The 26,148-nt window shown below is 41.4% G+C and overlaps 1 protein-coding gene across 2 annotated transcripts in view; it reads right to left on the reverse strand.

Moving 5' to 3' along the window:
* The window catches only part of ret (ret proto-oncogene receptor tyrosine kinase), a 32,233-nt gene extending 7,363 nt beyond the window's left edge, over nt 1-24,870 (reverse strand). The window contains exons 1-11 of one of the 2 annotated variants that reach the window (XM_024424419.2): nt 24,509-24,869; nt 6,458-6,694; nt 5,720-6,007; nt 4,139-4,377; nt 3,849-4,044; nt 3,445-3,644; nt 2,868-3,156; nt 1,154-1,285; nt 854-964; nt 604-717; nt 136-392 (exon numbers count right to left, since the gene is read on the reverse strand). In XM_024424419.2, the coding sequence (XP_024280187.1) occupies nt 136-392; nt 604-717; nt 854-964; nt 1,154-1,285; nt 2,868-3,156; nt 3,445-3,644; nt 3,849-4,044; nt 4,139-4,377; nt 5,720-6,007; nt 6,458-6,694; nt 24,509-24,572 (2,127 nt within the window). In that variant the 5' untranslated portion in view covers nt 24,573-24,869. Of the gene's footprint in view, nt 1-135; nt 393-603; nt 718-853; nt 965-1,153; nt 1,286-2,867; nt 3,157-3,444; nt 3,645-3,848; nt 4,045-4,138; nt 4,378-5,719; nt 6,008-6,457; nt 6,695-24,508 lie in introns of both variants that reach the window. The other variant, XM_024424420.2, reaches the window with a different exon arrangement.
* Nucleotides 24,871-26,148: the final 1,278 nt, after the last annotated feature.

A 26,148-nucleotide genomic window follows, 5' to 3' on the forward strand; every position in this document is an offset into this window, starting at 1 on the left:
ACACATTTTTTAAAAAACGTCTCTATTAATACAACATATATTTGCAGGTCTCATGATCATTCAAAAGGCAATTTAGTATAGCTGGGTTTGCAAAAACTCCGGAAACTTTCCAAACATTTTCAGGAAAGGCCTTACAGGTATTTTGAAGGTGTCAATGGCTACTTGGTTCTCCATGGAGTCCAACGAGCCACGGCGCATGTTGTTAGCGGAGTAGCTGATTGGGTAGGATTGTGCGGGCCGCCGGAAGGTCATCTCAGCCGAGGTGATGGGCGGCTTGGGGGAGTTCTTGTGGTAACGATGGATGAAGTAGGAGGACAGGAGAATGGAGACGATGAAGGAGAGCAGCACGGCAGTGGCAATGATGGTCTTGCAGACCTCGTCACACATGGCCTCTGCATCAGACAGGGTAGAAGGAGACAGTGAACAAAAAACACGATGGAAACCATCCTTTGACAACACGGGCAAAATGTAATTTCACCTTTGATTGACATACAGTATCATATCTTTAAACATCTCCATTTGGAATGCTGTTTTGTTACCTATGGGGGGGGTATATGGGTCAATATACGTAGAACAAAAAGGATTTGAAATGATACAACTCACCCTCTATATCATCCTTCTCACAGAAGCATTTTTCAGAGTAGCAGTAGCAGGTTCCATGGCCAGCTCTAATGCCAGACATGATGCCCTTCTCATGACCACCTATAACGGGTTCAACTGAGAGACACAAACACATGTACATCTATTGAATTCAACAATAAAAAAAAAACTCTTGAAATACCATAAAAAAATAAAGAACATCAATAAGGTAGCCAAATATAAATGGCCGTAAAAGATTTAGGACATTTCTCACTTGTACAATCCTGAGGACATATTGATGCGTCTTTGCTTTCAACTGCATCACAAAAGCCATCAGGGCACGTGCGGAGGTCAGGGGAGCAGGTGGAATAACTTTCTGATATTCCTGAAAGATAAAGGAAAAATATAATAGCATAATTTCCTGTTTCCATTAAACACTATATGTGGCATATCGTGCTTGCACTGAAGATGAATTTTTCTGTAACTGAGAATAGGACCTTCCAGCTGGATTACCTGGTCAATGACAGGTAATCTGGTCAATGACAGGTAATCTGGTCAATGACAGCGTGGGTACCTTTTGCAGAGCCCTGTCTCCATTGGCACCTCCCTGTGGTTGCCCCCAGTCCTCTGATGGTCTCACAATCCCCACGCTGTCTTCCCTTTGCACAGGAGAGGAACTGCTGGTCCTCTAGGCCCTGCTTATCAACTACACAACACAAAATGTATGAAGACAAAACACATGTTCACGGTATGCTTCGCTATTATGCGATTGTCAAGCAAGATCACAAGAGTCTTGGACACGGACAAAGCTATGGACAGAGTCTTGGACACAGACAAAGCTATGGACAGAGTCTTGGACACGGACAAAGCTATGGATAGAGTCTTGGACACGGACAAAGCTATGGATAGAGTCTTGGACACGGACAAAGCTATGGATAGAGTCTTGGACACGGACAAAGCTATGGACAGAGTCTTGGACACGGACAAAGCTATGGATAGAGTCTTGGACACGGACAAAGCTATGGATAGAGTCTTGGACACGGACAAAGCTTTGGATAGAGTCTTGGACACGGACAAAGCTATGGATAGAGTCTTGGACACGGACAAAGCTATGGACAGAGTCTTGGACACGGACAAAGCTATGGATAGAGTCTTGGACACGGACAAAGCTATGGACAGAGTCTTGGACACGGACAAAGCTATGGATAGAGTCTTGGACACGGACAAAGCTATGGACAGAGTCTTGGACACGGACAAAGCTATGGACAGAGTCTTGGACACAGACAAAGCTATGGATAGAGTCTTGGACACGGACAAAGCTATGGACAGAGTCTTGGACACGGACAAAGCTATGGATAGAGTCTTGGACACGGACAAAGCTATGGATAGAGTCTTGGACACGGACAAAGCTTTGGATAGAGTCTTGGACACGGACAAAGCTATGGATAGAGTCTTGGACACGGACAAAGCTATGGACAGAGTCTTGGACACGGACAAAGCTATGGATAGAGTCTTGGACACGGACAAAGCTATGGACAGAGTCTTGGACACGGACAAAGCTATGGATAGAGTCTTGGACACGGACAAAGCTATGGACGGACACGGACAAAGCTATGGACAGAGTCTTGGACCCAGACAAAGCTATGGATAAGAGTCTTGAACATGGACAAAGCTATGGACAGAGTCTTGGACACGGACAAAGCTATGGACAGAGTCTTGGACACAGACAAAGCTATGGACAGAGTCTTGGACACGGACAAAGCTATGGACAGAGTCTTGGACACGGACAAAGCTATGGATAGAGTCTTGGACACGGACAAAGCTATGGACAGAGTCTTGGACACGGACAAAGCTATGGATAGAGTCTTGGACACGGACAAAGCTATGGACAGAGTCTTGGACACGGACAAAGCTATGGACAGAGTCTTGGACACAGACAAAGCTATGGATAAGAGTCTTGAACATGGACAAAGCTATGGACAGAGTCTTGGACACGGACAAAGCTATGGATAGAGTCTTGGACATGGACAAAGCTATGGATAGAGTCTTGGACACGGACAAAGCTATGGATAGAGTCTTGGACATGGATAGAGTTAACATAATTTGACAGGTCTCTACTACACTAGTCCTAAGGTCTCTAACAATGAGGCATGAGCCTTGAAAAATAACTGAACTGATGACTTCCAAATATGAATGCCATACACCCCATTCATTGGTAATCACTGTGGCCAAATCAGCATCAGGTCTGGAGTATTGCTGGGAATGAACTTATTATCTCATGTACTTACTATCGCTATCGAGCACAACGAGGATCTGAGTGCTAGCCTGCAGCAGATTCTGTTGCTCTTGAGCAATAACCACATACTGCAGGTCCTGGCACTCTGGCCTGCGAAGCGCCTCTGTGTCGTTCACATATAGCACCCCCACCATGTCTTTGAGGCTCTGTGCAATGCTAATCGCAGCGTAGCATGACTGTACGTCGTCGGACACATTCCCTGTCTTCTCTGCTACTACTAGCCGGTATGTGACATTGATGCCCTGGAACTTCAGGCTGTTGTCCACACAAATCCTACCGACCTGAAAAGAGAAGGAACATGAATCATACAGGGAAAATGCTACAGTTCTAATCAGATTGACACATGATCTTACATTTAGCCTACCGGGGGGAAAAAAATAGGGCCCCGATGAGCTAACCTCTGAAATATCAACCAAGTAACCTCACAGACTGCTTTAATGGCATTTCATCACATCCCTCTTGAACAGCGGAATACTATTATCTTAAAATAGTTGCCTGCTTCATAAGCATTTCATAAGCAGTGACCCTCTTCTCAAGCAAAGAGCGCTGTATGTGAACTCTATAGGTACCTGGGAGTAGACATTAGCTCTACGTGTTAGTGCGAAGAGGTATGTCACATTGGTGAAGAGAATGGGGACAGGTAAGACGGTGATATTGTAGTGCAGCATCACAGTTCCCTCTGGACCGGGGTATGTAGTGTCATTGACCAGGTAATCCAGCTGGAAGGTCCTATTCTCGGTTACAGACAAATTCTTCTTCAGTGCAAGCCCTACATGCCACACAAAGGGTAGAAGGGGGGGGGGCTGTTTATTTAATGAATCAATCAAAATATTTAGTAGACGTTTGTCACATTAACAGGCTGGTTTCCCAGACACATATTAAGGCTAGTCCTGGACTGAAAAGCGACAAGGCTTACACAGTGTCTGGGAAACCAGTCTTTAGAGGGATTGTGGAACTCATCTGGACTACTCACGGAACTCATGAACAGTGCCTCGGACGTTGCCAAAAATGGCCTTCTCTTCTTTGAAAGAGTATTCTATGGTGAACATTTCATTTATCCATGAGTCATTGGTCATCATATTTCCGACAAATCTATTCTGGCTCTGGGATTTGGGATACCTGGGTGTTGTGTCTCTATCATAGACAACCAAGTTGCCAAAAGAACTTCCCTGAGAAACACACAAGAACAACAGTGGTATCAATGATACATGTACAGCAATAAATCGATATACAGCCTTGGTAGTAAAGTAAAAGTAAAGTCACCTGCTTGCGATCAAATTCCAGTACCACGTCCTCTGTGTCCGTTCCACTGACATACGGCGCATTGTCGTCCTCGTCGTAGACGTTGATATGCAGTGTAACAAAAAAGGTGTCTACCATTGTGTCAGTCTGCACTGTGCAGATCAGCATGGGACTGTATGTCTCGCTCTCCTCGCGGTCCAACGGAGCAGTCACTACCAACTCAGTGGTGTTGTCATTCACAGCGAATGGGGCCGGAACATCTAGAGCCAAACCGGAAACCGTGAAGAGGAGATGTAAACATATCATGTTAGTCTCATGTTGCCAGACTTTGTAGTTTCCTATTCACCCAGCTACTGGAACAGCAATGAGAAAGAAAATTGAGGAAAAAAAAGATTGAAGTTAATATCGTGCATTCTATGAGAGTGGGAACGTGGGGTAGACATTGTTAATGTTGTAAATGACTATTATTGCTGGAAACGGCTGATTTTGAATGGAATATCTACGTAGGTGTACAGAGGCCCATAATCAGCAACTATCACTCCTGTGTTCCAATGGCACGTTGTGTTAGCTAATCCAAGTTAATCATTTTAAAAGGCTAATTGATATTGAAAACCCTTTTGCAATTATGTTAGCACAGCTGAAAACTGTTAAAGAAGCAATAAAACTGTCCTTTAGACTTGTTGAGAATCTGGAGCATCAGCATTTGTGGGTTCGATTACAGGCTCAAAATGGCCAGAAACAAATAACTTTATTCTGAAAATCGTCAGCCTATTCTTGTTCTGAGAAATGAAGGCTATTCCATGCGAGAAATTGATAGCTGGGCATTTGTCCGTAGTCCACATTAACAGTAACAAGCTTGATGCAATCATTGCATGCTAAGAATATGGGACCAAATACTAAACTTTTGACTACTTTAACAAAGATATAAGTGATTTTGTCCCAATACTTTCTTCCCCTAAAATGGGGGGGACTATGTACAAAAAGTGGTGTAATTTCTAAAACGGTTCACCCGATATCATGGAAATACCCTCAAATTAAAGCTGACAGTCTGCACTTTAACCTCATAGTCATTGTATCATTTCAAATCCAAAGTGCAGGAGTACAGAGCCAAAATTGCAAAAAATGTGTCACAGTCCCAATACTTTTTTGTTTTCTTTATATGATACAATATCAGTGCTTGTTGCATTTACAGCTTGTCTACGTCCTATCATCAACTGATTTCAGCCAGTGTATAGTTGTTGATTGACTGCATTGTTTGAATGGAATGTTGGCATATTGGCAGTTAATTAGAAACAGTTATGGAATCATTATTTTAAAACTGGCTGGTTAGCTAGCTGACAAAAATACCGTGCTGATATATTCTTCAAATTCATTATTTTACAGAATATCGTATCACAGCACTGTCAAACCATGGTTGACCAACACCATGAACAAAATGGCTGCGCTTTAGACCATCACAAGAATGTTCATGTCCATTCTAGTATTCTAGGGGGCTGCGGGGGTGTGTGGTATGCCAGTGTAGAGACCTGCAAAGTGTTTGATGTTTCTCATAATATGATGCACAGAGACAGTGTGGGTGAAGGCGAGTGTAGCAAGCCTCACCGGATTCTACACTGTAGGAGATGGTGTAGTTGGGGCAGACGTTAAGCCTGGTGAGCTGTCTGAGCTGGCGGAGGGCGCCGGGGAACCTGTTCTCCTTGATGTGGGAGCTCAGGTCTTTGTCAGGGAAGCACAGTTTCTTCAGCTCTGGTCTGGTCTGGCCACACGGTGGCGCTGTGTCATTGATGAAGGTCAGGCTGACTTGTACGGTGGGGTGGCCGAGGCCACAGAGGAACTTCTTCAACGGTCTGGTCGCAGCAATGACACTCAGCGGCAGCTTCCAAAACTTATCTGATCAGCAAGAGAACCAAAATAGTAACACAATGCCCCATTTAAATCTCCCACAGTGCATTTATTTCTTGATGACTGGGCACTTTCTGGGCTTCTATGCAATTACATTACTATCCTGGGCTCCGGTTTCCCAAAATCATCTTAATGCTAAGTTCATCGTTATGGTCAGAACCAGATTCTGATCCCTGAACCTGATGTATCACCTTGAAGCTCAACGTTATTAGTACGCACAAAGCGTGAAAGCTGAGCAAACTTGAATAACTTCCCCTCACACATTTTACAATGTTAAATATAACTGTATGTTTGAAATACACTGGAGTGTTCTGTTCAATGGACAATTGGAAATTGCTATATCAAAGTAAATAGATTGAACGGTCAACTTCACAACATATTCCATAAACAATGGGAAAACAATACGCGCGCACAACCTTCTGTCTCTATTAAACTCACATGCAGAGTCAAAGTCGCTCCACTCCAGGGTCTTATTCATGGAGAGTATCCCTGTGGTCTCGTCCAGGTGGAACCATGGGGCATAGGTTGGAGGCCTCAGGTAGCACAGGTAGAAGTGGGGCCGTTGAGAGTCGCTCTCCACCATGGCGTGGACCTGGAGCACGGGTGTCCCTGCAGACTGCCCGACGTACACAGTCTCCTTGTACTGATTCTGGGGGAAGTAGAGCCCAACTGACCCTGCAAAAAGAAGAGAAAGGCCATGTGTTAGGAATGGAGGTAGTTAGAGGTTCGGCGCACAGGTAGACAGCACACTTCCACATCCCATCTCTAGGGGGCAGCTGCAACTGGGGCAGGTGCTGAGAGGTCTTGACGGGGTCTTTCTGTGTTTGTTTGAATACCTTTTTGTTATGGCTTTACTTATTGTTTTTGTCACCAACAACTGAACATTTATGAACTGCTTGGGCTGGACAACTACAGAGTCAGGACAGAGCTCATCCTGGACCCAGGTGAGTACATTTTCTTCCTAAGCACATGCATGTTAGCTTTCTCCTACTTTCACGTTAAATGCAGACATGTTATAGAGTCGAAATCAGCTAGACAGGCCAAGAACCCCTAGACATAGCGAGAGTAGACTCTTTTTTCATGGTTGGCTAGCTGCTTTCGTATCACATGGAATCACCAAACCACCCAGATACTATTTACATACCTGGGAATGTAGTCTGAATAACCACAATGCACTCTGAAATATCAAGACACAGTCTTTGACATTCCCAGTACTGTAGCAAGTAACTGAGATGCTGTTCGATTGAAGAGAGAAAAAAAGTAAGCACTGTTGCCAAAAACAGACAGGGAGATTTGTTGCCAAATGCAGCCAAGACCTGTAACTGAACAGTTTTGTTTTTGTCAGGATAATGTTTCATTTTAGTTGGGTTGAATTATAGGTACCACGATTCCTGATGTCATATGCTTATTGTAATATGCTACTGCTAACATACATGTCACCTCTAAAATGATTGGCACCCTTGGTAATAATAAGCAAAAAAGACTGTATAAATAAACAATTGAAATACTGAGCTATATTGTATGCTCCAAACAAAATATGTATACTAATACAATTGCTCAAAGAAAGAGATTTAATTTAACAAGTAATACAAACTATTATCAAAAAGATAGGTGTCAAAATTGAGGCAGAGAGAAACATTTGCTGCTCATCGCGTGCTACTCGTTACATTTTGCCATGAAGTCGAGAGAAAATGTTGCAGTTTTAAAACTAATTTCCTGCTATTCTACACATTTTGCCATTGCTTATGGCATGTTCATATACTATCTTAAGGGCCCCCAACCCCCAAAATATAGGAAAAAACTTTTGTGTCATTTTGCGTGAATATTTTTTGGGGGGTTGGGGGCCCCAGGGCACTTGACCTGCATGCTTGTTTGGTAACCCGGCCCTGAAAATGAGGTAACACGCATATAAAAATCCATTTGTCATCCATCCATCACTAACGTAAAGAAACAAATGGTTGTTGACTTTCAGAAATCAGGCAATGGGTAAAAATGTATGTCACCTATTAGGGCAATATCTCAAAAGTTTAAAACCACTGAAACAGTGATAAACTTGTGTGGTAGAGGACACAAGTGTATCTTGTCCCAGTGAGGATGAAGGTTTGTGAGGCAAAGAAAAATCCAAGAGCCACAGTGAGAGAATTGGTGGCATCTTGGGTTTAACAAGTCTCCAAATCTACAATTAGATGCCACCTCCATGCCAACAGGCTCTTTGGAGGGTTTACATTTTAAAAAAGCTTTTATTGTGAACAACTAACAAATGTAAATGCCTGGAGTTTGCTAAATGGCTTTGGCACTTGAATTGGAACCTGGTGCTGTGGTCAGATGAGATGAAAAATAGAGGTCTTTGGCCAAGCAAACCAGTATTGGCAACAAAAGAAGGATGCATATGCAGAAATAACCTTGTAACTACTTTAGAATATGCTGGTGGATCTATGATGTTCTGGGGCTGTTTGGCTGCCGCTGGTCCTCTGGCCCTTGCTATGTTCAACGTCATCATGAACTCCACCAAGTACCAGGACAATTTAAGCAAAAAACATGGTTGCCTCTGCCATTAGGATGAAACTTGAAAAGTGGATCTTCCAGCAAGACAATGACCCCAAGCACACAACAAAATCCACAAAGAAATGGTAAATTGACCACAAAATGTACATTATGCAATGGAAATGTCTCCGGACTTGAACCCCATTGACAGCCTGGCCGCAAAATCCACATGCAACATAGTAAACGTTCATTTTTTGCCTCTCCAATTTGTATTATATATTATGCTTTGTATGGTTACATAGGACAGTAGGTTACTTAAGACAAAAACAAAAGTAGGGAGATTGGTCAGGGAGGATGGTTGGGCGTAAAACGCGAACATCTAGCAACCCAAAGTTTGCGTGTTTGAATCACATAATAGACAACTTTAGTATTTTAGCTCATTTGCAACTATTAGGTTTCAACTTGACTTGAAAGTTGCTATTAGCTAAAATGCTAAAGCTGTCTTTATACTTACCTTTTTACATGATTTTCCTCGAAAGAACAACTAGTGGATTTTGAATTTTGAATGCGTCTCCCCTTAAAGAGTTGGTCCTCCTGCTCTTCAGTCTGAGAGAGACATTCTGAGGGCAGGTTCATGTCTCCCTTCCTCTGTACATACAGTGCCTTGCGAAAGTATTCGGCCCCCTTGAACTTTGCAACCTTTTGCCACATTTCAGGCTTCAAACATAAAGATATAAAACTGTATTTTTTTGTGAAGAATCAACAACAAGTGGGACACAATCATGAAGTGGAACGACATTTATTGGATATTTCAAACTTTTTTAACAAATCAAAAACGGAAAAATTGGGCGTGCAAAATTATTCAGCCCCCTTAAGTTAATACTTTGTAGCGCCACCTTTTGCTGCGATTACAGCTGTAAGTCGCTTGGGGTATGTCTCTATCAGTTTTGCACATCGAGAGACTGAAACATTTTCCCATTCCTCCTTGCAAAACAGCTCGAGCTCAGTGAGGTTGGATGGAGAGCATTTGTGAACAGCAGTTTTCAGGTCTTCCACAGATTCTCGATTGGATTCAGGTCTGGACTTTGACTTGGCCATTCTAACACCTGGATATGCTTATTTTTGAACCATTCCATTGTAGATTTTGCTTTATGTTTTGGATCATTGTCTTGTTGGAAGACAAATCTCCGTCCCAGTCTCAGGTCTTTTGCAGACTCCATCAGGTTTTCTTCCAGAATGGTCCTGTATTTGGCTCCATCCATCTTCCCATCAATTTTAACCATCTTCCCTGTCCCTGCTGAAGAAAAGCAGGCCCAAACCATGATGCTGCCACCACCATGTTTGACAGTGGGGATGGTGTGTTCAGGGTGATGAGCTGTGTTGCTTTTATGCCAAACATAACGTTTTGCATTGTTGCCAAAAAGTTCAATTTTGGTTTCATCTGACCAGAGCACCTTCTTCCACATGTTTGGTGTGTCTCCCAGGTGGCTTGTGGCAAACTTTAAACAACACTTTTTATGGATATCTTTAAGAAATGGCTTTCTTCTTGCCACTCTTCCACAAAGGCCAGATTTGTGCAATATACGACTGATTGTTGTCCTATGAACAGAGTCTCCCACCTCAGCTGTAGATCTCTGCAGTTCATCCAGAGTGATCATGGGCCTCTTGGCTGCATCTCTGATCAGTCTTCTCCTTGTATGAGCTGAAAGTTTAGAGGGACGGCCAGGTCTTTGTAGATTTGCAGTGGTCTGATACTCCTTCCATTTCAGTATTATCGCTTGCACAGTGCTCCTTGGGATGTTTAAAGCTTGGGAAATCTTTTTGTATCCAAATCCGGCTTTAAACTTCTTCACAACAGTATCTCGGACCTGCCTGGTGTGTTCCTTGTTCTTCATGATGCTCTCTGCGCTTTTAACGGACCTCTGAGACTATCACAGTGCAGGTGCATTTATACGGAGACTTGATTACACACAGGTGGATTGTATTTATTATCATTAGTCATTTAGGTCAACATTGGATCATTCAGAGATCCTCACTGAACTTCTGGAGAGAGTTTGCTGCACTGAAAGTAAAGGGGCTGAATAATTTTGCACGCCCAATTTTTCAGTTTTTGATTTGTTAAAAAAGTTTGAAATATCCAATAAATGTCATTCCACTTCATGATTGTGTCCCACTTGTTGTTGATTCTTCACAAAAAAATACAGTTTTATATCTTTATGTTTGAAGCCTGAAATGTGGCAAAAGGTCGCAAAGTTCAAAGGGGCCGAATACTTTCGCAAGGCACTGTATTAATTTTTTCATAACAGACACAAAAGTGTCTTTTGAAAACGGCTTCATATATTCCAAAGTTGTTAGAGAATGTGACTATGTATATATTTATGTGGCCGTTAATGTATATAAAGCCTATTTCGGCAAGTTAACCAAGTGTTTGATGGCTTAGCTAGCCATGTCAATGACAAGCTAACTATCACTGTCAGCCAGTGCACTGTAATGTAACGCTAGCCATTGCTAGCAAGTGACTTATTTGTAATCCAAGAATTCTTTAACAAAATATGAATAAGTGAATGTTTACTTTCTTACCATCTTAAAAGTTTTTTTATGAAAAGGTTTGTACTTGTACTCTTGTACTAAATAAATAAAGGTTTAAAAAAAATCTAAATGAAATACTCTGTATATATGGATTGATGTCACTTCACATTGCTATTGCTTCTATCTAAAATATATAATGTGTTCTATCCAACCACTGAACGTGTGGCTGTGACCATCCTGTCAATGCCTGTCAGTAAGGGGTCCTTCATGCTCTGGGCATGACTAACTCAAATGAACGAAATGAGTCGAAAGATTCATTCTCTTGACTGAAAGAGTCGAAAAGATCAGAAAAGACATGAACTTCCCATCACTATTAGCCACAACAAATTTGATTTCGCAATGTATCATACATATTGGCAATTCATAGCATATAATACGAATTGGAGGACGTAACATATCATGCGAAATGGATGATGGACATCCACAAATTAAAGCACATCATGTAAAACATAACATATTTATACTAAATGGAGCGGATCCAATTTACGTGTACTGTGTTACGTCGACCCCTGAGTCCAGGTTGCCATTGAAAACATGTGGTTTGAATTGAAGAGGGCGGTCCATAAACGCAGACCCCGAAGGATATCAAGGATCTGGAAAGATTCTGTATGGAGGAATGGTCTAAGATTCCTCCCAATGTGTTCTCCAATCTCATAAAACATGATCGAAAAACGCTCAGTGCCGTTATCCTCACAAAGTATTGAAATCAGGGGTGCCAAAAATGTTGATACGTGTCTTTTTGAGACACGTATTACTCCTTAACTCCTTAAGCAAAATATCTTTCTCTGAGAAATTGTATTAGTATGAAATAATATTTTTGTAACAAAAACATTTGCATACATTATATCTCAGTATTTGAATTATTTATTTTATACTGTCTTTTTTGTCATCTATAAAAAATAAAGAGAGTCGCACACTCTGTATATTAACTCCCAGTAATTTATTGGGTAAATCACTGTCTTTTTTCCTCATCTTTATCAAGTGTGCCAATCATTTTGGAGGTGACTGTACCATGGGACACATATCCACTGAATGCAGCTTTTATGCCTACAATGTCAGTGAATTTCACAATCCTATTACACTTTTTTTTTAACTGCCTAACTTGAGGGTGTGCCTGCACATACAACATCATCAACTATCAGAAATCTCTTCCCTGATAGGCCTATTTCAATTACGCCACCGTACATGTCAAATGATGAGACTACACTATATGATGAGACTGTATCTGTACAATATATACGTTTTACTGGCATATATCTTATTCTTATGTCAACGGAAATTGAAAAGAGGGGCTCAAATTACACGTAAGCATTAATGAGTTTTTCACATGGTCCATAAGGATGTGGTTTCCATTTCTCCTTGGTTTCACCTTGGGAAGTATAATTGCTGGGGATAACATGATACCGGGAAGAAATGAATCACGAATCATGGGGGGGGTTGTGGCCAATGTTGGCTAATCTATAAAGTGCAATAGCAGGCTACTGTATGCATGTTTTACAGGAAAATTGAGATGTGAGTGTTAGACCTGTAATTATATCCCATGTTGTGTTCCTGTCCAACGTCGGTGGGGACGGCCATTTAGGGAACACACTAATGTCATTAGCAGACAGCGAAACTAGATTTCCTATTTCTGTTGGTGCAGTTGAGGCCTTGGCTCTGGTTTCAGACATTGATTTAATTTCGCTGTGCTTGGAAGACAGGGGGTCGAATTGGTGGAAAGAATGTGTCCAGTCTTCCTGAAGGATGGAAATTCAGTCAGCCAAGCTATGACCCTTTTTATTAAAAGCTTTGCTAAGATGAAAAACAAACTGAAGTGCCAGTGGTCCACTTGTCTGAAAAATCTTGGCCAAATTCTGGCCAAAAGCATTTACCCTCCATACAATTCTGCTATTTGGGCTAGATTATTTGGTTTCACTCCACATCTCAAAGTTAAGTGAGGAACATTAATCAACTCCAAGATCTATTCAAATCAAAGCCATTCATAACACTTGATCTGCTTGAAAAGAAAACCCGTAAAGGAATCCACAACATTTGGACATAAATTTGAACATGGATTAAGAAAGTGAAGAGGTGCCAGATTTTGTATAGCAACATACTCATGAAGAATATCAAGTGCTAAGAAAAAAGCTCCACCGATCAGTGTGTTCACATGGACAGCGTAGCAAGAAATGTGACACGTATTCTTACAACATCCAGCGTCCAAATCCAAGCAGCATCTAATGACCATCAGAGGGAGACATTTCCCTTTTTCAGATCCAACAACTAAAACAGTCCCCCTGCCCTGAAATCCAAGGCAACAGGGGAACATGATAACTGTGTCGCAGTGGAGGCTGGAACGGCTCATAATAATGGCTGGAACGGTGCAAATGGAATGGCATCAAACACCTGGGAACCATGTGTTTGATGTATTTGATACCATTCCACCGACTCCGCTCCAGTCATTACCACGAGCCCGTTCTCATCAATTAAGGCCCTTACCAACCTCCTGGGCTGTGGAGATAACACTCAGAAAACAAAGTGCTCGAACATCCTCTAAAGATTCTGAATCCTAAATGCTTGAGCGATGTTTACAAAAAGGAGCCACATCATTGTGTATCAGGGCCAATAGACAAACTATAAGAGCTGATCGTACATAAAATAATATCTGAAATAAGTATTGAGTTTCTTGATCCTTACCTCCTAAATCAGAGGCATAAGAAACAGAGGTACACTCAGAGAAGATGTGAAGGGAGGCATATGTGGACTGACAAGAATCAACGGTCAAACAACAAAACAGGTGAAATTATAATTCACTAGTGAGGGCTGACTGTGGCTTGAGGTTGGCCATGGTGGGTGAACCATATGCTGGCGACTCAATTGGTTTATATCAGTTAAAATTCAATTTATTTCCAGGACGGAAGCCAACAGAAAAGCAAGCAGTTTATATCAAAGCTAATTAATTGAAAGCATCAAACCCGCTTGGGAGCAAATAGGTTTCTTTGTTCAGTGATACCGTTAAAGGTTTAACACTGGAGTGACTCAGGACTGGGATGATTGAAAACCGGAGACATTCAATGTTAGAGACAGTCACTTCAGCAGATGCGCTCACTGCTTTGACCTCTCATAACCACGGCAAGGACTATGACCGCAAACACGTGATGCAATCTGAACATATTGATTTCAGCTCAAAGGCATGGCCAGGATTTACGATGGGAAGATACGACTTTCAGAAACCGACACTTCGATCTAATTACCCCCGAAACTGGTGGGTGCTAGACATTTGCGCTGGATGGGGTGAGTTACCCCATGTAATGCAAAGAACTAAACACCTTATGAAAATGTACACCATGAACGCAAAGCATTTACGTATAAACATTATTATCAATTAGAAGAACCGTCCGATTAAAAAAAAAAAAAGCAATTTTCATCAATTGATATGTCGTTCCTTGAGGGGTTTTAAAGAACACTACGCTGCTGCTGTCGTTATGGTGACATGTCACTTTTTCTTTATATTGATTTAATAACCATTACATGCTATAGGTATGAATGAATTGGTTTGTCTCGTCTCCACCTTTAACCGAAGCCTAGATAGAGACAATCATCTGTCGCAGGACATAAACAAACAACTTGAAACATGTCTGCATACTCAGACCGCCGGTGACAGATAAGAAGGATGTTTAGGATTGGAGCAGTTTGACAAACAGACAGCCTGGGGACGTCCTCTGACTCTCAGCTGGCCAGGACAAAGACAGAAACTCAATTAGCTCACGACGCACATCACCGGAGAGATTTACCATCTATGAGCTCATGTGCTACACTAGAGAAAGAGCCCCAGCTCCAACAATTCTCTGCTTACTAATCTGTCTCAGGAGTGACAGACACAGACCCGGGTTCAAATAGTATTTTGAGGGTTTGCTTGAGCCTGCCTGGAGTGCCAGATTGGAGGGGTTTGCCGTTTTGAGACTATTCTATTGGTTCCATAGTGCCAGGCAATGTCATTGAAGCACAGCTAAAGTATTTGAAAGATTTCAAAAACTATTTGAATCCGGGTCCGAAAAGATGTGCATCTAGTAGTGGTCTTGTGTCTAGGCAATGAGTTGTGTGACTGTGACAAGAGCAAAGCCCGTGCCCTTTCTACCAAGGTCAACATTCATTCAATGCATCTGTCCCCCAGTAATGGCCCATCGGAAAAGTCAAGTATATGGCAGCGGGCTAATCAATAGCAATACTAATCAACATGTTCATGCTCATTGTTTTAACTGATGAGCTAGAGAAAAACACGCACAGTTCATTCCAAGCACGTAAAGTAGGGCTCATTGACTTATACTACTATGTGTTTTTATCCCAAAAAAAACTACAACTGTGGAATCTGAAAGTCTGTTATCGAGTCATTTGGGTCATAATCATCACGCACACGATCTGCTTGTGTATAACCCAACTCTAAATCTGAACGCTGTCACGATCACTCTGTTTCCAAAAATAAAACAGTAATGAGAATAATTACGGAAGACTCTATACAAGATCCAATTAACTAAAAGGCTGCAAATCAAGCAATAACTCAATTGATGAAAGTTATTATTGATTATAATGTTCTTAGTTTGCATTGGCAATACACAGAATTGCTACATGATACTGTCATGTCCAGATTTTTGTCTGCGTTATTAATCAAATCAAATTGTATTTGTCACATGCTGAATAAAACAGGTGTAGACTTTACCGTGAAATGCTTACTTACGAACCCTTTCCCAACAATGCAAAGTTAAAAAGTAAGACAACTTTGCTAAATAAAAAGGAAATATTAACACAATAACGAGGCTATATACAAGTAGTACCGCTACCGAGTCAATGTGCAGGGGTACGAGGCAGTTGAGGTAATTAAGGTCATATGTACATGTAGGTAGGGTTAAAAGTGACTAGGCAATCAGTAGAGTTAATAAACAGAGTAGAAACAGCGTATGTCAAGATTGTGAAAGAGTTTGAAAGTGTGTCTATGTGGCATCAATATGCATGTTGGTGTGTGTTTTGTGTGTGAGCAGATGTAGTGCGTGTGTATGTGTGAGTGTGCGGGTAGAGTCCAGTGAGTGTGCATAGAATCAGCGCAAGAGAATCAGTGCACAAAATAAAGGGGGGGGGTCAATTCAAATTATCCGGGTAGCCATTTGATTAACTGTTCAGTAGCTTGGGGGTAGAAGCTGTTCAGAAGCCTTTTGGTTCCAGACTTGCCATACTGTTGCAGCGAGAACAGTCTATGACTTGGGTGGCTGAAGTCTTTGACAATTTTTAGGGCCTTCCTCTAACACCACCTGGTATACAGGTCCTGGATGGCAGGGAGCTTGACCCCGGTGATGTACTGGGCTGTACGCACTACCCTCTGTAGCGCCTTGCGATCGGATGCCAAGCAGTTGCCATACCAAGCGGTGATGCAGCCAGTCAAGATGCTCGCAATGCTGCAGCTGTAGAACTTTTTGAGGATCTGAGGGTCCATTCGAAATCTTTTCAGCTTCCTAAGGGGGAAGAGGCATTGGCGTGCCCTCTTCACGTCTGTGTTGGTGTGTTTGGATCATGACAGGTCCTTGGACACCGAGGAACTTGAAACTCTTAACCTGTTCCACTACAACCCTGTCGATGTGAATTGGGGCGTGCTCGGACCTCCGTTTCCTGTAGTCCACAATCAAATCCAATCAAATTGTATTTGTCACATACACGTGTTTAGCAGATGTTATTGCGGGTGTAGGGAAATGCTTGTGTTTCTAGCGACAACAGTGCAGTAATATCTAACAAGTCATATCTAACAATACGCACAATTTAAAGTAAAGGAATGGAATTAAGAATATATAGCAATGTCAGAGCGGCATAGACTAAGATACAGTAGAGTAGGATAGAAGACAGTATATACATAGGCAAAATATGTCAACACTATTAAAGTGACTAGTGTTCCATTATTAAAGCGACCAGTGATTTCAAGTCGATGTATATAGGGAAGCAGCGTCTAATGTGCTAGTGATGGTTATTTATCAGTCTGATGGCCTTGAGATAGAAGCTGTTTTTCAGTCTCTCGGTCCCAGCTTTGATGCACCTGTACTGACCTCGCATTATGTATGGTAGCGGGGGTGAACAGGCAGTGGCTCGGGTGGTTGTTGACCTTGATGATCTTTTTGGCCTTCCTGTGACATCGGGTGGTGTAGGTGTCCTGGAGGATCATCTCCTTTGTCTTGTTGACGTTAAGGGAGAAGTTGTTGTCCTGGCACCACACTGCCAGGTCTCTGACCTCCTCCCTATAAGCCGTCTCATCTTCGTTGGTGATCAGGCCTACCACTGTAGCGTTGTCTGCAAACTTAATGATGGTGTTGGAGTCACGTGCTGCCATGCAGTCGTGGATGAACAGGGGGTAGAGGAGGGGACTGAGCATGCAACCCTGAGAGTCTTGAGGGTCAGTGTGGCGGATGTGTTGTTGCCTACCCTCACCACCTGGGGGGCGGCCCGTCAGGAAGTCCAGGATCCAGTTGCAGAGGGAGGTGTTCAGTTACAGGGTCCTTAGCTTAGTGATGAGCTTGGATCATTCATCAAAAAGCACTAACAAGCTTCATCTCGCTATCTAGCAACATACTAGTGATAAGGATAGGCCAACCTCAAACTGATGTTTTTGGTTCCATCAATGTTTGGCATTTGAGTTACTGCATAGTGGATTGAGACCCAATGTGTTGTGTCCACGGGGCTAATTTAATTAATGAACATTCGTCATGCTTTTGTGTTGTGGAACTGCTTTCTGTGGCCTCTTTATGTGATAGCGTTGCAATTGAATTCAACATTTTGTTCGTCAGAGTAAGGGGATGTTTTTCTTTGTAACAATTTCTTTGCTTGACGCACATAGAAGAACCTCAGGTAGACTAATGTAGTAACATAGTAATCAATTCCCCTCATAACGTAATCCAATTAGCCTCAGAGATGACAAGAACCGAATGCAATGTCCCATGTTAATCAGTCAACAATAAATCTAATATAACATCTCCTTAGGGGTTAGCTAACCTAGCTGTGACTACAAATTCAGTTGAAGAATTCCTCTGGGAGTGACTGGGACATTAGGAAGTGAACAGAGGACAGGTCATGCAGCAGCAGATCTATTTTCATGTCTTCCTCAACATCAGGCCACTTACATGAAATGCCAGTTCCAAACATATACTGTTACGTTATTATACTGTTATTATTTGACGTGTTCTTATATGTTAAAGTAACCTGTAGGTTTCTTCCCTCGGGAGTTTTTCCTAGCCAATTTGCCTCTGCTTCTGCTTGCTCTTTGCGGTCTCGACCGGGTTACTGCATGACAGCTGATGTAAAATAGGGCTTTATAAATACATTTGAGTGATAGATTATCTGTATTGTAGCCAACGTATAGACATTGTCTGTGTTCGACACCATAAGCAATAACTGCTCTGCCTCCGCTTGGCATTTTCTCTTCATTTACCACTTCTCAGGTTTCATGCTCGCTTAGTCACAGCAACAGCACTTCCTGGTCACTGATTTTGACAACTAGGCTATAAAATACCTGCTGATGTGTTATATTAAGGGGTGTGTTCTATTTTAAAAGACTTGCCTTGCGTGTTCAATCAAATTGGCATGCTGTCCATGCAATCGGCGTGATCATAATGGCCCTATACATAAAGAGAGGGTCCCTAAATTCATCCAACAAATAGAACACCTTATTAGTCGAAAGGGTCAAAATGCCACTGCCAAAGCAATCCCAACGCGGAGCCATTTCTACATCTATCGCTACCCTGCCTTGTCAAAGAGAAAGCGAGAAAGAGGCTTAAAAAGAGCTCAGCTCAGTCGTGCTATTCTTCGTTGTTGTAAATGATCGGTCAAACACAGCATGCATCACCGACCACTGGAAAATTATTTGTCAAGACCCATGTGAGAGAAGAAGAAAAAGAGCGCTAAATGCCCCGGGGACACAATTTCAATCAATGTCTCCTTGTCCTTCCACCAAAGCAAATTGGAATGTGCCCGTGCAATGGGTTGGAAATGTGACCCTTGACTGACTGAAGGATCAGGGACAGTGCCAGTGCAGGGAAAGGTTGTTGTAGCATCCATGCAGTAGAGGACCCTAGCAATAGACATACATACTGTAGACATTGGGCTCGGTCTCTCATGCTGTACATGGCAATAAACCAATTAAGTACAATACAATGAGTACCTCGGTCTTTGAGAGAGAAGCACATTTATATCATTCTGGTGTTTTTGAGTATACGATTTTGTGACTAGGATGACCTATAACAGTACATGTACATAATATGAATACAGTAAAATATCTAAATATACTGGTAAAACTGGAGTCCATATAAAAAAGAATGTATATTTCAAAACAATTCCTGTAGCTAAGCAAAACATGTCGATAGAACATCAAATGTAGGTAATACATTGTGTGTTACCACAATATGCTGATACTCTGAGGACAGTGTATCAACTCCTACACAACTACTGCCTATGGGAAAAGGTCCTCATTGACCCAAGAGTAGAGCACAGCTGAGCTTTTATCTCCAAAACATTGCAAGTAACATTGAAGTAACATTTGTTGATGTGGGGAACTGACATTCAACATTTTGGCTTGGTTTCGCTCCTATAGTGCACGTTCTATAGCGTACATTTTCACCACAGAAAAATTCCCATAAACCAAACTATGACTGGAATAAAAGGAAAGAAATGGGGTAGCACTCTAACAAATACGTTTTTGCACCATGTTTTTTCTTTTCTTCCAATTATACTAAAAGAAAACGCACTGACAGCAAGAGCAGAAAATGTAGAAGATTTAGAATGCACCCATAAGCAACCCAAGACACAAGCTTAACTAAATCATATAATGTAATAAAGGCCTAAATCAAATAGTGTCATGTATCAAATTAGATTTATTGGTCTGGTCCTTCTCAAAAGCAATGGATGCTGATGAAAATGATTGTGCTAATGCAAGGAGGAGAACCAGGTGAACTGTCCGCTAACAGAACTTCCTGTGGGAGGTGTAGGGAGCCAATCACTAGGGATTACCACTTGGGATAGCGTTTCAAGGGTTAGAGTTCCTCCCAGGGCTACAAATAGGGGTAATAAGGTCAAAACAGCAGATCTACAGATCAATGTTTTTATACCTAAAACATCCATGTCTCTTTACTTATGGGATGCACCATGTTCCTACTTCCTACAGGTGACTGATTGATGTTCTGTCAGTGGTAACCTTTTCCACTGAAAAGGGTCAACTCACCTGAACCTCGAACATTGACCGTGCAACCCTTTGGTTATAACAGTAGGCTACCCTCAGCTCCCTGATGGTGATTTCACACATTTGTTTCCACCAGACAATTATTGTCAAATTATGGAAAGAATTGGGGAAATTCTCCAGATGACTTTACATTTCTTGTGTTTCATGAAAGATGAGGGCCTAACGTCCTAACATTTTGCTCATCTTAGTAACCTGAACTTTTGAAACACATAAAATTATATATATTTATTACACAAAGATTCTGGATATATAATATTTCCCAAAGTATAGGAGTGGTTTGCTCAGGAAATACGGTACATTTTTCACTGAGGACAATAACACATTAATAGCTCTTCAGAGATAGATGGGAGGGGTTGAGGGGAGCTGAAGGATGGGACTAAAAGCAAACAAAAGATAACTAATGTAAAATATACTGTGTCCGTAAAATATATATAGTCTGTATAAGCTGGAAGTAGAAGCCTAAGTGTTATTGTCCATTGATGTACTCTAAATAGGTGAGGGATGGTAGGGTTAGGGGAAAATAATAAAGGAAAATAAATGTTTTTTATTTATTTTTTAAACACATTAATAGGCTAAGTGTAGACATGTAGCTAAGTGTACACAAGTAGCTAAGTGTACACGAGAGAGAACACAGTGATCCTAGCAAACATTTAAGTCAGTCGATCTGAATCCTATATTACATGACCACAAATGTGACAGAGCTGGACTACGTGATAAATCAAAAAAAGTGTTGTTCTTTAGGCCACCTGTGTAGTCACCGCTTTCATGACGTGTATGGAAATATACACAGATATCAGATTTTGGAGTGTTTGAATAGAAATACAATTTTAGCCTTCACGTTATGCTAAAATAACACTGATTTCCAGCAGACATTTTGCATGCACTTCTCGATCTGTACACCTCCTGTACATGTCCGTGCACAAACTCTCCAACCAGCCACCATTTCAAAACACTGATGGGCATTACAGGAGCATTGAGCGTCAATTTCCTTTGTTTGATTACCCCAGCAGGAACCATGTATACTGAACAAAAATATGAACGCAGCATGTAAAGTGTTGGTCCCATGTTGAATGAGCTGAAATAAAAGATCCCAGAATTTTTCCATACATACAAAAAGCATATTTCTCTCAAATTCCGTGCACAAATTTGTTTACATCCATGTTAGTGAACATTTCTCCTTTGCCAAGATAATCCATCCACCTGACAGGTGTGGCTAATAAGCTGAATAAACAGCATGATCATTACACAGGTGCACTTTGTGCTGGGGAAAATAAAAGGCCACTCTAAAATGTGCAGTTCTGTCACACGACACAATTTCCCAAGTTTTGAGGGAGCATACAATTGGCATGCTGTTGCCAAAGAATTCAATGTTTATTTATCTACCATAAGCCGCCTCCAACGTCATTTTAGAGAATTTGGCAGTATGTCCAACCGACCTCACAACCACACCAGGCCAGGACCTCCACATCCATCTTCTTCACCTGCGGGATCTTCAGAGACCACCCACACGGACAGCTGATGAAACTGAGGAGTATTTCTGTCTTTAATGAAGCCCTTTTGAGGAGAAAAACTCATTCCGAAGTGGTTGGGCCTATGCCCTCCCATCCCACCCATGGCTGTGCCCCTTCCCAGTCATGTGAAATCCATAGATTAGGGCCTAATGAATGTACTTTAATTGACTGAGAACCTTATATGAACTGTAACTCAGTAAAATAATTTAAATTGTTGCATATTGCATTTATGTTTTTGTTCAGTATACCAGTTATTGATAACTTGGGGCGGCCATATTGTCCAAGGTATCATTACAATAATTAGAGCATGACTGTTAACTGTTCCAATATCCATCTCTACAAAGGCTCATGATTTAAAGCAGAATCCCTGTATAGAAAAATCATATAAATAGATTAATTTTCAATAAAAAGTTATTGTAATTGCTGTGGCTTTAATGTGGTTGAAGTTTGCTGAAATAGTCAGTGTCTGCATTTGGCAAATCACTTTTTACCTGTATGAAATTCCATCTAACTTACAGGTTGGATATCATTAGTAGGCCCACTTCACTAAATTATGAATGATTACGTGACAAATAATTAACAATCAACCTCAATCAAAAGACATTGTTTTCCCATCAAAACACATGTTGTAGTTCCATCTCTCCACTGTTTTCCAAGTAACAGTCATGTCCTCTTATGGATGACCCTCATCTAACCTTATTGTTGTCACCATCAGTGGTCAATCCTATCCATTGACCTACTATCATGAAAAAAAAAGTAATTTACTGCCCTGTCTTTAGTTATGCGTTATAGGACGCATTTGCTATTAGAACGGTGGGTTGGTTCAGTTGTTTAACTGCCTGTACTTTCTCATCAGAAAACAAACATGCAGTGTTTGCCCAGAGACTGGTGCACCTGCCGCACACCTGCCCTCAGACCGTCACCGGGCGCGTGGCTTTTGTTCCGACAAAACGAGCAGGTGTAGAATCCATCCAATGCTCACGTCTAGCCTGCCCGGTGCTGTATTCAACACCTATGCAATTAGGACTAGGGCCTGCAAAATAACGTACTATTGACTCTCGAAATCTAGTTTAGGCCTACTCAATTTGATAAACAACACATCATTTCATAGGCCTAAGAATCGCGGGGACATTGGTTCAAAACAGGGTAGTGTATAGGGCCATTTCTGATTCAATCTGCACATTTTTACGACACTGTAATAGGCCATATAGGCCACTTATCGTTGCTCCAGCTCCTCAAAATCATTTGGGTGTGATTTATTGCGAGTTTAGTTTACAGATATCCCCTGCGGACTGAAGACAATATAAAGGCAAAGTGGTACATTCTGTAGAGCATTACTAAATGCCAACTGCTGCCACTGTGAAAAATAACCAAAGAACATTTACACAACTATGACAACTGAAGTACTTAATTAATCATTTTTTACAAACTCTCCCATGGGTGATTACGTAACACATTAATTCCATACTCTCAAAAGTGAATGAAATAGGTCTAGCTATATAGGCTGATGTTTTTTTTCCCTCCCTCAATTCAAAGTAGCCTTACTATAATTACACTTAAAAAGAAAAAATACTAAACTGACTTTTATATGAACAGTTTATATGTGCTCTAAATTTTTTGAAATATATTAGTTATTCTATCAATACTTATACACAATGGTCTATAGTTGAACAACCTTTCTGCTTTAGAGCTCTGGCCACACACTGCGATTTACAAACTCTTGAGCCATGAGTTAGACTATAAATATAGTCTGGTTGGGGGTAGAGTGTTAGTACAGTTGGGCAGTGGGATTGTGAATGGGATTATGATATTATGGTATATAGCTGTATGCATTTTACTCACGGAGGCCATGTGCCATGCCATGCATATCACGAACGGAAAGGACAATGTATTTATATTATATGCCAGCAGCATGCCTGTTGTCTTATAACATGTTACTGTTATAAATACTCCCTGAATCCCATTCAAATCCCCAAACGAATCAAATGGCATACGCGTTTTAGTCCATTTTAGACTATACATATGCCATTGAATTTGCCGTGAATGTTAAGTCATGGGACTTTACGTCTTAGTAATGTGTTAGGAACGAACATACTATGTATTTGCTTGCATAAGAGGCAAGATATTTGGAATTGAGATTTGACATTTCGTGAAGATTTATTCGAATTGACATTAGTCACATCAATCTCTGTATATCATCTTGACTATGAATTATGAACAAGATGCCCTGAGAATTGATGCTGACGAGAGGACAAACAATGATTGGCTACACTCCAACTAGGACATGTTTGTTTAAGTCACTATAACTAAGCTAAATGGACATGCTTGTTTAAGTCACTATAACTAAGCTAAGTTAAAACGTTCAGCCACGAACAAGCTTTACGCACGTTTATGTACGGCCCTTCATAAATCACACAGCGACAATAACGTTTCGTTTGACTACGTATATTTCCATCTGAATTTCATCTGAAATTAAGTCAAATCCACCTATTCTGTAAGGTGAAACGAATTTGAATAATAACAAATGTAAACTACATGCTTGCTTACATGCAAACTAGGCTGTTGTTCATTCAGATAAACGCACGCGTATTTAGATAGATTTAAACTCCATTCCCAGAAAACCATGAGATGCGATAGAGGCTAATTGAGGCTGACCCTTACCTTCACACAACAGCAGGAGGACCAAAACGATGTTTCCCAGAGAGAAACCACACGTTTGCCCCATAATCGCCAATCATAAGTGAAAGTTGCAGGATGAATAATCAAAAATCACGCGTAGAGACCACTGGTATAAAAGAACCGTAGAGAACCTATGGATAAAAACGTAAGTACGAGTAATGTACTAGTTTTCCCGCACACAGCTCCTCCGGGCAAACAATGAAGTACATTGACGGAGTGCCTGTCCCATTGGGCTGGTCTCTGCAGCTTTTGCTGCTTGACCGTCTGTAGCGAGCAGTGCAGGGGGAGGTTTAAATCAAGCTAATATTCAGCGATGTATTTTTTCAGTCCAGCCGGAGCAGCACACTGTACGAGATAGCATCTCCCCACACAAAACAAATATATATATATATCACAGAATGTCAAATCATTAAACCCCCCCCCCCCACACACACTCATTTTCCTATTAGTGCTAATGAAAAACATCTCAAAAGTGCTGTGCTTTTTACTTCTCATCCCATGCCTCCTATTTGTGAAGTTAATTTTCCAAATATGCTTATGTCATATGTCTAGGATTATTGGACATTATTAGACCTTACTTTTAGGTGACTTAATGGTAGAATACAGGTCTTGATAGGTCTATGGCCAAGACTAACCGGTGCCCCCGCACATTGACTCTGTACCGGTATATAGCCTCGCTATTGTTATTTTACTGCTGCTCTTTAAAAAATTTTTTTTTTTTTTTGTATTTTGACTTATCTATTTTTTTATTTAGGCGTATTATTCTTAAAACTGCATTGTTGGTTAAGGGCTTTTAAGTAAGCATTTCACTGTAAGGTCTACTACACCTGTTGTAGTCGGCGCATGTGACAAATACATTTTGATTTTAATTTGATAACCGAGCTGATCACAGGCCCCTAAAAGCCCTTGAAACTCAGACTGCAAACATCTCAAACCATCTGTTTGTCAGTGGTATGATAGATTGATAACAAGTCAGCTCTGTGAGTGTGCACACTTACTGAACTTCTGCCAATGCGTGGGTGGCAAGGTTAAGCTAGATGCGTACCAGGGCACCTAGTCCTCCACTGATGTATCCATTCCACTGGGGGCTCTGATACAGAAGACTTGCATTGTTTCAAGGATATTTCATATGAGGTATGTTATGCCATGTATAACTTGTGAACAGGTGACAGGTCATCATGGCTGCCTCATTTGATGATGAGGATCTTAATTTACATTACAGTCAGTTAGCAGACGCTCTTAACCGGAACAAATGACAAAAGTGAGTGCATACATTGTCCTACTTTTGTTGTACGGGTCCCCAGTGGGAATCGAACCCCTAACATGAAGTAGGCTAATATACAGAGTTAAACGGACAACTGGCTGGCTACTGTTAACAAGTGTCCAAGCCTGTGAGTGGGAGCTGCGCTCTGTTTAAGCTGTGCTCCGTGTAGCTCCAACCCTGGCCAAGGATTATAATGAGAGCGGGCCCTTGTTACCCTCAGTCTGGGGAGTGTTTTCTGATGTTGAAGACTTTGTGTCTCGTCTGGGATTACTCTCAGGCTGGTTGATTGTCTTGGTTTCTGTGGAGTGATGGATTACTCTGCCCCCAGGGCAGCCTACCAGCCAATCACACAACAATC

The sequence above is a fragment of the Oncorhynchus tshawytscha genome, linkage group LG06 (genome assembly GCF_018296145.1).
Source record: "Oncorhynchus tshawytscha isolate Ot180627B linkage group LG06, Otsh_v2.0, whole genome shotgun sequence".
Lineage (NCBI taxonomy): Eukaryota > Metazoa > Chordata > Actinopteri > Salmoniformes > Salmonidae > Oncorhynchus > Oncorhynchus tshawytscha.